The sequence below is a fragment of the Lampetra planeri genome, chromosome 69 (assembly GCF_965212315.1).
Source record: "Lampetra planeri chromosome 69, kcLamPlan1.2.h2, whole genome shotgun sequence".
NCBI lineage: Eukaryota > Metazoa > Chordata > Hyperoartia > Petromyzontiformes > Petromyzontidae > Lampetra > Lampetra planeri.
This window is the reverse complement of record NC_136174.1, coordinates 3,231,530-3,245,807: the sequence shown is the minus strand read 5'-3', so window position 1 is coordinate 3,245,807 and position 14,278 is coordinate 3,231,530. Positions and strand designations below refer to the sequence as shown.

Below are 14,278 nucleotides of genomic sequence, written 5' to 3'. Positions count from 1 at the left end.
GTTTTTACCCTTTTACCTGGCAACAAAATTACACCCTTATACGCGTTTAACATGGAATAAATATACACAACGCCGCGGATATTTCTTCACAGTGCGATGTCCTCTTCACCCCCCCCCCCCAACACGATTGTCCAGTTTTTACTACAGAGTCCCTACATAATATTACAGTGCTTAGATTGCATTATTGTTGCACGGGCGGAGGGGGACGGTGTGGGGGGGGGGGTTGTGGGGGTAGCGGCCCAGCCCCCAGCCTGCCAACGTGCTACCTCCCCTGCCTCGGCAATGTAAACCAGGACGGTGGCTCTGCATGGGACTAGGCCTCACCACGCCTATGGTAAGTACACATTTCCTTCTTACGCTACAATCATGTACGTACAAAACTTGTTTTATTCATCACCATTTTGGTTGTGTGCTCACAACATACAATTTTTTCATAACTTTCCCATTACTTTCATGTTTATTATTCTGTCAACTCACGTTCAAATACACCTCTTTGTGCAAATATCACCTTACTATTATATTACTGATCTTCACTTACAACTTTCGTCACTGCAGGAATTCAGATTCTTTGTTTCGGTTCTGTCACGTAGCTACAAACATTTCAAGACATTTTGTTTTTGTCACTATGCCATACACCATATAAATCGCCCGACAAATATTTTCGGTTTATTACTTGCCCATTACTTACATCTTCATTCTCTTGTGTGAACTCATGTTCAAATATATTTATTCTTGTGTCAGCTCACGTTCTAATACACATACTTTATAGAAATATTACCTTCCTATTATTACATTACTTATCTTCACTTACAACTTTCATGACTGCAGGATTTCATTCTTTACCGCCCGGGTAAAACTACATGGCCGGGAGTCGGAGCCATTCTCTCAACACCTTCGGGTGCGACAGGGATGTCCTCTGGCTCCCATATTCTTTTACATCTATTTTAACCACGTACTTCGTGAAGCCTTCAATCTGCTACAGATACAATGGGAGGCTGATCGATGCCCGTGTGCGGTCAAGGGATGGCTCCCTATTGCTCAATCATGTTATGTATGCCCATAATCTGCTAATGGCTGCTCACTTAGAGGACGAATTGGAGGCAACAAGGTAGACGATAAATTCTTCCCTTGATCGGGAGCACCCTTGTCCAGGACATAGCTCTGGAGAAAGACCTCCGTGATGGCTGCAGCCGATTGGTTGGGGAGTGGCCAGGCCATCGTCCATTAAGTGATGTATTCTACCCCAACCAACAGATACTTGTTACCCCGGAAGGTGGTAGGAAATGGCCCAGAAATGTCCAGCACGACAAGTTCATTGACGCGGGACACTCGAATGGACTACAACGGCGGGCAGGACGATCTAGCGGGAGGTTTTCGGCGTGCGCACTGGGTGCAGCCTTGGAGTAAATCGGCTACATCTCTTGGCATGCCCAGCCAGAAGAAGTCCAGCTGGAGCATGGCAAGTGCTTTATGTACTCCCAAATTGCAGGAGGCGCTCGTGAGCAGCCCACACCGCCTTTCCCTGTAGGCCTAGTGGACACCACCAATTTGTGTTTTTGTGAGCAGCCGTCTCATCTCATCAGGAGGCCATCTCACACATTGAAGGAAACGGGACCCCCACAACCTCTATCCCCGCGAGATTCACCGGCGCGACAGCGCCATTTAAAAAAGGAAGCGTCTTCCACCTGAAGACACCCCCAATCAGCCAAACTAAGGCCCAACAATGTGTCTTCCGTGACTGACGCGTCGGACACCCCAGGGGAATCGATCCCAGCATTGGCCGCAGCAGCGAGGGGCGGAGGCGAGCCATCAACTGGTAGCCTGCAATGCCCCAAACCGAGGAAGCTCGCGCACCTCCCAGCAGTCGGCAATCTCAACAATGCGTCAGCGTTGGCATGTCAAACACCCTTACGATAGGTAACCATGAACGTGTAGTCCTGAAGTACCTCAATCCAGCGAGATAGTTGACTGGATGGCTGGTCCGAACGCACGGTGACTGTGGCCAACAGTTCCCGACGGGTGACGCAATAGCGTTGTTCCACAGGGGACAACACTCCGCTTCCATAGGCGACAACATGCTCAACACCGTCGACGACCTGGGACAACACCCCTCCGATGCCGGTGTTGCTGGTGTCCGTGCCCAGGACGAACGGAATGGAAAAATTGGGGTAACACAACGGAGGGGCATTGACCAGGGCGTGATGAAGGGAGTCAAACGCGGTCTGCTCCACTTCCCCCCAACGAAATTTGGCACTCTTTGCCATCAGTGCATAGATGAGTTTTGTGATGGACGCAAATCCTGCCACGAAATGCCGATATTAAGAGACAAACCCAATGAAACTTCGCACATCAGCGACCGAAGTGGGGGTCGGCCATGAGCGGACGCAACTCGTTTTTTCAGGGTCAGTGGCAATACCAGACTGGCTAACGATGTGGCCAAGGTAACAAACAGAGTCCCGCAGGAGATGGCAATTCTGCGGTTTGAATTTTAGATTCCCAGCCCACATCTTAACAAAAACGGCCTTCAATCGGCCAAGATGCTCGTTGAATGTAAGGCTGAACACGATAACATTGTCTAAATAGATCAGGCATGAATCCCACTGGAGCACAGTGAGGACCAGCTCCATCAGTCGCTGGAATGTCGCTGGGGCCAAGTGAAGACCCATGGGCAGCCGATTAAATTCAAAGAGGCCCTGTGGTGTGCGGAAAGCCGTCTTAGGTTTCGATGCCTCGTCAAGGGGCAGTTGCCAAAATCTACGCAAAATCTGAGGCTACTGTCGAGTTTTTTGATGAGAACAATGGGAGCTCCCCATGGGCTGGTGGATGGGGAGATAATGTCTGCCACCAGCATGTAATCGACGGCCAACCTTACATGCTCCTTCTTGACAGGACTCAAACGGAATGGGTTTTGCCAGATGGGAGCGGCGTCCCCCGTGTCAATGTGGTGGCTTAGCAATTTAGTACACCCAATGTCAAATTTACCCTTACTAAAGACATCTGAAAAATCACACAACAGCGCATGAAATTTAACCCACTGGGGGTCAGTCAGGTTGCCACTAGCCGAGCAAAGCGAGTTAATCTACGCTCGTCGAGGTCTTAATGTGATTTCGATCGAGCCACATCCCCTATGTGACCCTCCACGGAATCACCCAGGAGCGCCGGTGCCGCGTGAGCAAGCACAGTCCCCTGAGGGATGACAGTCGTTCGCAACCCCTCATTCAGAACTTGGATGAAGGATTCTCTGTCACCCGAAACGAGCGTCTGTGCACTGACCAGGTCCAAACCCCGTACCGCAGTGTTCGAAGGCCCCAACAGAACACTCCCTGCTATCGCATCCGAGTCAAGAGGTTTCTGATACTGAAGGGGAACCAACATTTGAGAACCTGGCGGGATGCGTACTGTTCGGGATGCCAACACCTAAATGGTAGCACAGGCCGTGCGCAATCGAGTGGGTGAAGGCAAGAAAGACATGCGTCAGCCGGAGGGCAGTTCAATACAACCTTTTGATCAAGAATTCAATAGGCATCTTGCCCAAGAAATATGTCCATAGCAGACACGGAATGGCGAGGGTCGAGGAAACTAAAATGGGACCTTCCAATTTGGCATCACCAATACAGATCTGGGCATCGATCCGACCAATTATGCCCAACAAACCCCCGTTAGCGGCAAAACACGTCACATCGACAGTCCGTAAGGAACAACATTTCCCGGGCAAGATATTATAGATGAGATCCGAGATTATGGTTGCCGACGCACCCGTATCAACCAACATCTGGACATCGACCCCCTCTATGGAACCCACAATGGCAGAGGACCCTGCAGCTGTGGCAACAACTCTATGGGCCAACTCGGACCACTGACCCGGTCCGAGCGCCTGATCGGCTCTACAACCCTCTGGCTCCCCATCGCCCGACGCATGGTGACCGTGCGTTGTGTGATGGTGTGTGCGAGTTGTGAGTGGGGGCCGAGAGTGTGTGGTGCTGCGACTCACCTGAGACCGTGGTGTCGAGGATCGCAATCCAGGGATGCGGCATCGAGGTGCTCGGCAGCCCGATGACACGTGTCCCCGTAGACCGCACCTGTAGCATGCGACGGACGCCATGTTTGGGCGTGGAGACGTCCGTCCCCGCTGGCGGAAGTCCCGCTGGAGTCGGCGATCATTGGCTGTCCAACCCCTGGCCGAAAATGACTGCTCTTCGGAACTGCAGGCATCAGCCGGTGCGGCTCAGGCCGTGAGGCTGGTTTCCCGTTGGAGCAGCAGTTGCGCCTGAATGCATCTTGCAGCGCGTAGGGAGCAGAAGTCCTCGTCGTCCATCGCGTACATAACGATATGCATCTCCCGGGCCAGGCTCAGCAATTTTCCTAACACAAGCGCGTCAATTCCCTCGGGATCCACGCGAAGAAATGCAGCTCTGGCCAGGGCCAGCAGCGCGCTACGGAAAGCTAGGGGAGTCTCGGACTCACCCTTCCTCAGGGCAGCGAAGCGGTGACAAGAGTCTGATGGCGGTCCATACATCACTTACATGTGCTGGAGCGCCTGCTGCAGCGTGGACCGGTCCGCCTGCGGTATTGTAATGAGGGTGGCGAGGACGTCGTCGTCCAGTGCTGCCGGGAATGGTCAGAGCGCCTCCGCCTCCGACCACCCAGCCATCTCGCGATGGGACAGGAAGCGGCGCTGGAAGGCCGCCCAGTCATCACGGCGATGGAGGGCGCACGTCCCCTGGGCAATCGCACATCTTCATTCTTGGCCGGAACTGTGTCGCTCGCAACGGCCAAGATGGCGGCCTCTTGAGTCCGTCGCGCCGCTAATGACGCGGCGCTCCCTGATTGGTCCCCGCTGGGACTGGAAGTGACGCGCGCCCCAGGATGTACCTGGCTTCCGGCGGAAGCTTCCCCAGGCGTGCCGGGAAATTCAAAACTTTGGGCGGGATTTGCAGAGCCGGCAACGGCGACGTCCGTTGCCCGCTGTGCCGCATCCCCCACCCATGCTGCAGCCTCCTCACGGTGGATGTCCCCGAGGATGGAGGCCGTGACGTGAAGCAGTTCCGCGAGGCGGGAGTGCGCCTCCCGCAGCAAATTGCCCGATGGCGGTGAGTCGGCGGGCGACCGGGCGGACTGCTGCCCGGCCAGCAGCACCTTGCTGTCTCCAGTCGGGGTTGCCAACACCGTGGCTGCTTGTTCGTCCTCGTCCCCGGCCGAGCTCCTGGTACGATTCTTCCGTCTTGTCTCCATGGCCACTTCTGATGCCAAATGTCCAAGACGAGGGAGGCGCTTAGCTAGAGGCAACACGTTTATTACAAACTAGGGAACATAACACCCGATATCCTAAAGAGGTAGCCCCTCCATACTAACGTGCCCTTACTCTGGTTATAGCGCTAAACCTACACTGGTTATATCTGAACCCGACCCTAGCCAGGGGTCCGGGTTCTGCCCGCTCGGCTCTTCGCTTCAGGTATTCAGGGTAGGTCTTCAGGGTTGCTCTTCAGGTCTTCAGGTCTTCAGGTGGACGAGGACTGATGGACCTGTTCAGGGGTCCGGCTTATATACCCATTCCAGGGTCTGTCTGCCCCTAGCCACGCCTCCCTTCTGGAACTCTCTAGGGGGCCGTAGAATATCCCCCAGCCCCCCTCTTGGGGTCTGGGGACCCTAGTGGGCCAACGGCCCGGCTCATCCTACCGAGCCTGTCTAGCACCTGTTGACACATGTCCGCTATGTTGTATGTGTTGGGTTATGAAATTTTGATGAAAATAATAAAAATGAATAATTTTCCGAAAAATGCGCAAATCGCATTAATTATGTTAATGTGTGTATTAACATGCATAAATTATGATAATGCATGTAATTATATGCATAAATTATGATAATCGCGGAGATAATCGTAGTAATTTATGCAGATGCTTGCGATTATGTTAATGTGTGCAGTTATGATAATTAGGCTCAGCTTCGTTTATCCAGAGTTATCAATCAGGATAACACGATTATCATCGATTAAACGTTTACCGATTATCCTAGTGTGTGTTATGATATTTTAGGTCTCCATTTTCATATCTCATCGCAGGATACAGTTATCAAGAATAAGATAGTTTTGCATGGACTTGGAAAGAAGCACTCGAACAGTTGGTGTTAAGCAATTTTATTCTAACAAGCATGTGACACTCTCTTATCCGAAAGCAAGTATACGTCAATAAATTCATGGACAAGATTATGCAGTAACGAAAATGAATGACTAAAAATACTTATTCATTAGCGTGATTATGCAGTTAACGAAAATGAATGACTAAACATTTTTTTATTCATGTAACTCGACGGCAGCAACTGCTTTGCACGATCCGTTGATATTGAACGCACCACCTCGAAATGGCAACCCTTTTTGAAACGCAAAGACAATTTTTCTTTAAAGTCTTATTCGTGTGCGTGCTGTGTGTGCGTTGTCCCCTTGTAATATTAATTAATTCTTAGAGCCGGGAGTTGTGTCGTTAGCTTGTGTGGTGTGGGAGGATACAAACAGCGGCCAGAAGTTTTCTCTGGGTTGGGCGTGGCCGCCGCGATTCCCTTGCTGCTCCCTCGCTCGGCGTGTCTCTGCTTGTGCGCTCTCTCTCTCTCCACTGCTGGACGACGAGTTGGCACGACGCTTGGTGACGCCCGGTGACGTCCGAGTCGTGCTGCTCTTGCGCTCTCTCTCCCTCTACTGCTAGATGACGAGTTGGCACGACGCTCGGTGACGCCCGGTGACGTCCGAGTCGTGCTGCTCTTGCGCTCTCTCTCTCCACTGCTAGATGACGAGTTGGCACGATGCTGTCCTTGAAGATGCTCGGTGGTGCTCGGTGGCGCTCGGTGGCGCTCGGTGTCGCTCGGTGGCGCTCGGTGGCGCTCGGTGGCGCTCGGTGGCGCTCGGTGGCGCAGCTCTGCTGGCGCTCTCCTTCTCTTTCTCCCGGCTGATTGTTCGTTAGCGCAACTCCAGTTGCAGCTGTTGGCATTCGCTCTCAAAATTTATAATTGTATTTGCACACCTCTTAGCCGACTGTGAAAACTTAGTACAATCAACTTATCGCAATCCTTGACTTTGCGAGCAACTCAACACATCAGGATAACTGTAGAAGAGAACTTTCAGCGATACTCTCTCGGCTCGTACCGACACCTCGTCCCTCCTCTCTGCGAGACACGACACCCATGGTTGGTGTCGGTGCCTGCTGGCAAGCTTCTGCCCCAACTCTCTCACGAGCCTCCCTCGCAAAGCTGCGTCGCAAGCCGAGTTGCGAGACCGAGCACGACTCGACCCAGACTGCTCTCAGACTGTGTGCGCCCGTGCCTAACTCAAAACGTGACTCCCCTCTACTCTCTCCGCGTCTCTTGCGAGAGAAAACAAACAGAATAAAAAAACAGATATCTTTGGAATCTTTGGAATGTCAGGCACCGATTCCCCCCTGTGACCTTTTTGCTCCCTCTTTGCTTGCCAGGCCCCGCTGGAAGACAAAGGTGGCTGAGGAGATGTTTGCAATACATTTATGTGGTCCTGTGTGTTACATTTATTCTTGAATTATATTTTATGAGTTCCTTCGGTCTTGGTATCGGGGTTATCATTCGTCTATGTTTAATGAATATTCGCAATGATCCTCGTCACATTATTATTTTGGGGCTTCGCCAAGTTTAGTTCTCCAGAGATTGGTGTTTTATTCTGAGTTATATTTTAATGTCCTGAGGTTAAGCGTAACTATGTTTCCACTTAAGCTTTCTGGAATTCGTACTCTTTAGTTTTTAGGGAGGTCGTGTAGGTAGGAAACATATACTAATAAAAAAAAATATTATTGTTTGTTGGTTAATTATCCTTGTTAAGTTTATACTTTTCGGTAAGGAAAACGTTAAGAAAACGCGAGTTGCAACCGTTATTTACTCTGCACCTTATCTGTACATCTCCAGATGTCTTGGGAGGCTAGTCCATACATCTTTTGTCCATCTGGATGTCTATGACCTCTTTGTGACCGAATTCTCAACATTTTAACCGCCCTCCATGTTTCATGGATTCCTGGTGTGCTTGTGAGGAGAAGTGAGTTGTTTTCATTGTTTAATTTAAAAAAAAGATATATAGATAATATACAAATATTATTTAAAAAAAAAAATTTTGAATTGTTCTTAATAAAAAAAGGGTATAGACACAACAGCTACTACAGGTAAGGATGAATGGGAATATACACAAAGCCTAACCATGCTACTACACTTATGAAGATAGTGGTGTCACAGACAGTGTACACACACACATGCAATAATGTTCACATTCCTGTTGTTGTAGCTTAGCTTACCCACCCAAGGGATCCCTGTGCAACAGAGGAAGAAATGTAAAAGGAATCTAAATCAACTTAAACTCGAATACCACTCCTCACCGTGCTCGCTTTCTCACTTTACCACTCCACGTGACGTAATCGTCGCGAGACGGCAGGGCGTGTGTACCTCGGTAGTGATGTCATATCACCAGTAAAATCATCATTGGGCAAAGGCACGCCCAATCACTCCCAATAAGGGCCTGCTGCTTCTTGGTTCTTTCGGTAAAGTCACATAGAAGGGAAATAATAAAATAATAAAAATAAAACATAATTAAATAATTCTCACGACGTTTCGGCCACAACGCAAGCAGCCATCCTCAGGTGAAGACCAGGTCTGTCGGGGAGACAGCGTCTGAATGAAACACCACCATGCTTGGAGCGTATATTTAAGCTGGGTTGGAAGGGGAAGAGCGCCTTGACAAAAGAATTTGCATATCAAGAGGAATTTAGCATATTTATGGGAAATGCAGATATGGGATTAGTACTACTTGTGAAATACGTAGGAGGTGGGTGGGGGGTTTCAAAGTCATATTATGCCTGTGCATTATGCAGGATTAGCAGCATCAAAGGGAGGGGATAGGGGTAGCATTAATAAAGGGAAGGAATTTGAATAGTATGTAGCTGCAGTAACTAAACCACCACGTAAAAAAAAACTAAAGTATAAACTACATAGTATCATCAGTATAGTAAATATACTCTCCAATAAGCTGAGCTACTAACAGTAAGTAATACATTACAATTCTACGTCGCAAAAATATAATATGCTTCCAGCTAAACCTTTTTCCTTACATCACACGGGTCTACCCCGTACTATATACTGCCATAGACAAACCCAACATTAACATGGGACCTTCCAATCACTGATTGTGTTCACGTTTATGGTGACTGTCATACCGCAGTCCACTCACTGGCATTGACTATATATCTTGTATTCTCCGCAGGGAATGGATTCTTTGCTCCGCTGCAAGTCTCCTACTACCACTCTCCCATTGACATATTTCGTTGCTTCCTCTTAGTATCTTTCACGCGACGGTCAATGGTATAGTGTATAGTAGATTGTATAATAATAAATAGTATAAAATTGTAATGTTTAATACAATTTATAAGGTAATATATAGTATCGTAATTGTATAGTGAATATACAGCAGTGTGATATACAGTAGGGTGGTGTATAGTAATACAGTATATATTTAATGTTGGGTTTGTCTATGTCAGTATATAGTACGGGGTAGACCCGTGTGATGTCAGGAAAAAAGTTTAGCTGGAAGCATATTATATTTTTTACGACATAGAATTGTAATGTATTACTTACTGTTAGTAGCTCAGCTTATTGGAGAGTATATTTACTATACTGATGATACTATGTAGTTTATACTTTAGTTTTTTTACGTGGTGGTTTAGTTACTGCAGCTACATACTATTCAAATTCCTTCCCTTTTTATTAATGCTACTCTATCCCCTCCCTTTGATGCTGCTAATCTTGCATAATGCACGGGCATAATAATACTTTGAAACCCCCCGCCCACCTCCTACGCATTTCACAAGTAGTACTAATCCCATATCTGCATTTCCCATAAATATGCTAAATTCCTCTTGATATGCAAATTCGTTTGTCAAGGCGCTCTTCCCCTTCCAACTCAGATTAAATATACGCTCTAAGCGTGGTGGTGTTTCATTCAGACGCTGTCTCCCCGACAGACTTGGTCTTCACCTGAGGACGGCTGCTTGCATTGTGGCCGAAACGTCGTGAGAATTATTTTTTAATGTTTTATTTTTATTATTTTATTATTTCCTTTTTACGTGACTTTACCGAAAAAACCAAGAAGATGAATCCCTGCAGTCACGAAAGCTTTAAATCGAAATGTAAGGGCCTGCTTCATACATTTAATTTAACCATTAAATCTGTCACGAGTTCATTGTGTCCGGTTCAGCTGCCACGCCCAATCCCTCAATATCAGGGACTGGCTCATTAACATAATTTATTCGGTGGGAGGGGGTAAACTTGTTAATGACGTCATGCCATCTCCACCGCCGCGTTAATGCGCGTGACGTCACGAAATCCCGGAAAGCTGCACGCCACTCAACTGAGATCCGAGGTGAGAAGTTCACATCGTAGTGGTGGTCGTGGTTTTTGGTGGTGGTGTTCTATGTTTATTGAGGTGCAGCCTCGCTTCTTCTATTGTTCTCCTCGGGATATCAATTGAGTGTAGCAGCGAGAATGGAATCGATGTCCAGGTTGGAACGTTACAAAGTGTGGCCTAGCCATGGCTGGGCTTGCCTCCTGCCATCGCCTGAATTTGCTTTAATTTTTGTTAATTTAAATTTGTCCTCACCTGGCTGACTACTTTAAACCATGTTTTAAACAAAAAATATATATTATTTTGAGCTATATATATATTTCAGAAGCGACCTGCCCACAACGAAGTGGCTTGTGTGGAAATTTACAGCAGCCAAATGCTCTAAATGCGACCACGCAGAAAGAGAGACACGCAAACTTCAAATAAACACGCGTCAGCGTCGGGATCCAGCCTGTATACCGGGCGATATAGTGAAAATCTCGCCACCGTGGTGCACACTCGTGTGCTTTATCACACTGAGTCTCTTTACTTCAGTTCAGGAGCGTCCTGCCGAGTTGGTTTGGCAGTCAGGGGGAGGAGTGATGCTTATTCGCGTATTCCCGATTGAGTAAACTGGAGGCATTCAGCACTGCAATATTTGGACAATACCAGTCCAGAAGTTTATTTCCCGAGTGAAGTCCATTGAACTAAGAAGCTTATTTTCAAATGCGACTCAGCCGGCAGACATCAAAGCATTTAATTATAATTAAGATAACTCACTGGCCCACTCATCCGTCCACTCACTCGTCTACTCATCCACCCTCCCACCCACCCACTCTATAACTCGCTCACTCATCCATCCACTCGCCAACACAAACACACTCACCTACTCACACACTTTCCCACTCGCCCTCTCACTCGCCCTTCCACTCGCCCAAACTCACTGGCCCACTCACCCACTCACAATCAGAAATGAATTTCACGAGTAGCACCCATTGACCTTAGACGCTATTTTTTAAGGGCGACATGGCGGGCAGACGTCAACGCATTCCAAAATTACAGGTTTACAAAACAAACTTAATAGCAATTATGTTGTAAAATTACATTCCCACTCAAACTTTAGTGATTATTAGTCAGGTTAAACGAGGTTATAGATGGCAGAATTGAGATGCCAAAACACGATACGTGGTTCCAAACCTTTGGGCAGTGTAATCTGGGAAACTTAACAATCAGTCATACAGGAACCCCTAGACTCGCACAGAAACCCACAGACTCGCACACAGCCCCATAGACTCACATAGACAATCAGATGCACGTCGCAGATTTTTCGGATTGTCCAATGGTTTAATAACAAGTCAAATAAAGAGCAAATATACGGAAAAAATATCCTTGTAAATAAAAATATCATGTGGTTGATACAGACTTGATGTTTATGTTAAATTATACCACAAGAATGTGTGGTTAATGCAAACTTAATGCTGCCTTGCAATAGGTATCTGTTTTCAAATTGGACGATGTACTTTATTCATTTCTATTTATTTTTCGTGAATTGCTTACCTTTGATCTATTTTGCACTCCTATCGTTTTTTGTATGTTAGTTGAACTTCTTTCACACCGTACGTAGCCAACCATGTTTGTTTTTGCAACTTTCTGACCCGCCTCGACTGGACACCTGTGACATTCCTCCAGAAGACAGATTCTGATTTTAAAAATTCTGATCTTAACACCTGTATTATTGCCGAAAAGGTTCAAGCCTTTACTTCTAAAATAGTTGTATCATTATACATTTAAACCATGACACCAGTACACAATGGCCTACTTATGAAAAATAACGCGATAAAAAATTACTTTAACATCTATATGGAAGCAAATGGTGCATGTTGGTGTGTATATTTTGCCTGAAATATTCATAATACAATCATAATTAACATTTGTAAAGTGCTGCATTTCATCTGTGGATCCCACCAATCCGTGCTCTGTATCACAAGTACGAAATATACACATCCTGCAGGGTAAAAAGTCAGAACTGAAGCTTCATTTACCCACTAACTCAATCACTCACTCACTGGATTACCCACTCACTCCCTACTCAATCATACAACTACTCACCTATTCTGTGACCCAATCACTCACCTACTCGCTCAGGTAAACGGCAAAACTAGGGGGGGGGGATGAAGACCAGTTTACGGAGGTGAGTTTTAAAGATAGACTTAAATATATATCTGATTGTCTTACGAATCAGAGTGGCTGCTACATTTTATCAGAGTGGTGAACCCGGAATATTGTGATTGGTGACATTTGCACGGCTCGGGCAACCCAGAGTCTTAAGAGCAGTTTTAGTGCCGGGCATCATGGACTTCCAAAGGAACGTCCTGAGGAAGGGGGGTGATTTTTACACAGGTTGCAATACAGAACATTATTACAACATGGACTAAACCATGATCTCTGCTGGATTGGACGAAAACCTAACGTTCGACCACACTAATTGCCAGATAAGGAATATTCAGCTTGTCAGACCTGCAGAGACGAAGCTTGCAAAGCCCCATTGTGGTTTTAGGCCAGGGCAGTTCTGCACAAATGTTATATAGTAGATCCTTGAATAACATGGGTTTATTTTTCCACCATACCCAGCCGCCTTTGTCTCCCCAGTGGCGATGTTTACACAACACACCAGGTACTTATTTCAGGCTGAGTCGACTTGGGAAGGCCCAGGGCCAATTCCGATAATCGTCATGGTTTTGGGCGTGAGTGGAAATTGAACTTGGGTCGCTGGGTTCATATCGCGGCACGCTAACCGAAGCACTACCACTCTCCACTCATGCACATACATCGTCATCATTGTAAGTAGAGTATTTCTCTTCTTGGTTCTTTCGGTGAAGTCACGTAGAAGGGAAATAATAAATCATAATAAAATAAAATTCTCACGACGTTTCGGCCACAACGCAAGCAGTTGTCCTCGGGTGAAGAACAGGTCTGTCGGAAAGACGGCGTCTGAATGATATACGAGTGCTTTGGATTACGAACACATTTCCGGAACGAATTATGCTCGCAATCCAAGGTTTTACTGTACATAACATGTATGACCAAACTTTGCAGCCATACCTGGCAGCATGAGTCACTCCATAACAGCAGGAGTATCAGCAGCAGTATAACATTTTTTTCAATGCACCTTTAAAGATTAGCACAATATCATCAAAACTCAAGGTCATACTTTGCAGCGGACATCTGGAGCGATGCATTTGATTTTAGGCCACTGCATAGCAGTGGCAGCGGGGGGGGGTATAGCTCCTCAAGAGCAGTTTTGAGTGCAGATCTCACAGGTAGTGATCCAAGTTGCAGTTTATTGGCGATAGGATTCCAGACCCTGGGGGCATTAACAGCAGTACAGTACTTATTTCAATTGTTATGCATAATTTTGGTTGCCGTTTACCTAACCCCATTGTTTTGGTTAAGGCTAAAGTATTGAATATCGCCGTTTTGGCTTTCTCGGCATGTTCCAAGAGCGTAACCCCCGCGATATTTAAAGGTCTCCCGTATTTTCTGTTCATCTGCTACAGCATAACGAGTAATTGGGTAGGGGCGGCACAACTATTTCTGGCTATGGGATTTCATCTTGATTTTGGTGGAAAAGTGTTCAGTTTTCAACGTGGGAAATTCGGGTTACGGATCGGTCCCGGGTACCTAACCCTACCATAACCCGCGGACTGTTTGTACATTAAGATAGCATCTTCAATAGTTACGTAGTTTTGAGAACCTCACAATGGCCCGACAAAAATGCATTTGGTATGGTTACAATGAGAGGATAATTGATGGCTGGTTATAGTTAGGGGATCGTTACCTGCTGGTCAACCATGTTATGTATGCTTATGATCTGGTAATGGCTACTCAATGCGATGGAGTTAG

The 14,278-nt window shown here is 47.0% G+C and overlaps 2 protein-coding genes across 14 annotated transcripts in view; both read left to right on the top strand.

Moving 5' to 3' along the window:
* Positions 1-14,278, top strand: part of LOC144737441 (tripartite motif-containing protein 14-like) — a 410,883-nt gene that overhangs the window by 21,226 nt on the left and 375,379 nt on the right. The gene's annotated exons all lie outside the window — the stretch shown is intronic.
* Positions 10,337-14,278, top strand: part of LOC144737432 (uncharacterized) — a 29,614-nt gene continuing 25,672 nt past the window's right edge. For 7 of the 13 annotated variants that reach the window (XM_078620125.1, XM_078620117.1, XM_078620114.1 and 4 more), the window contains exon 1: positions 10,337-10,414. In XM_078620125.1, coding sequence (XP_078476251.1) covers positions 10,358-10,414 — 57 coding nt within the window. In that variant the 5' untranslated portion in view covers positions 10,337-10,357. The remainder of the gene's footprint in view (positions 10,415-14,278) is intronic. The other 6 variants (XM_078620121.1, XM_078620120.1, XM_078620119.1 and 3 more) reach the window with 4 other exon arrangements.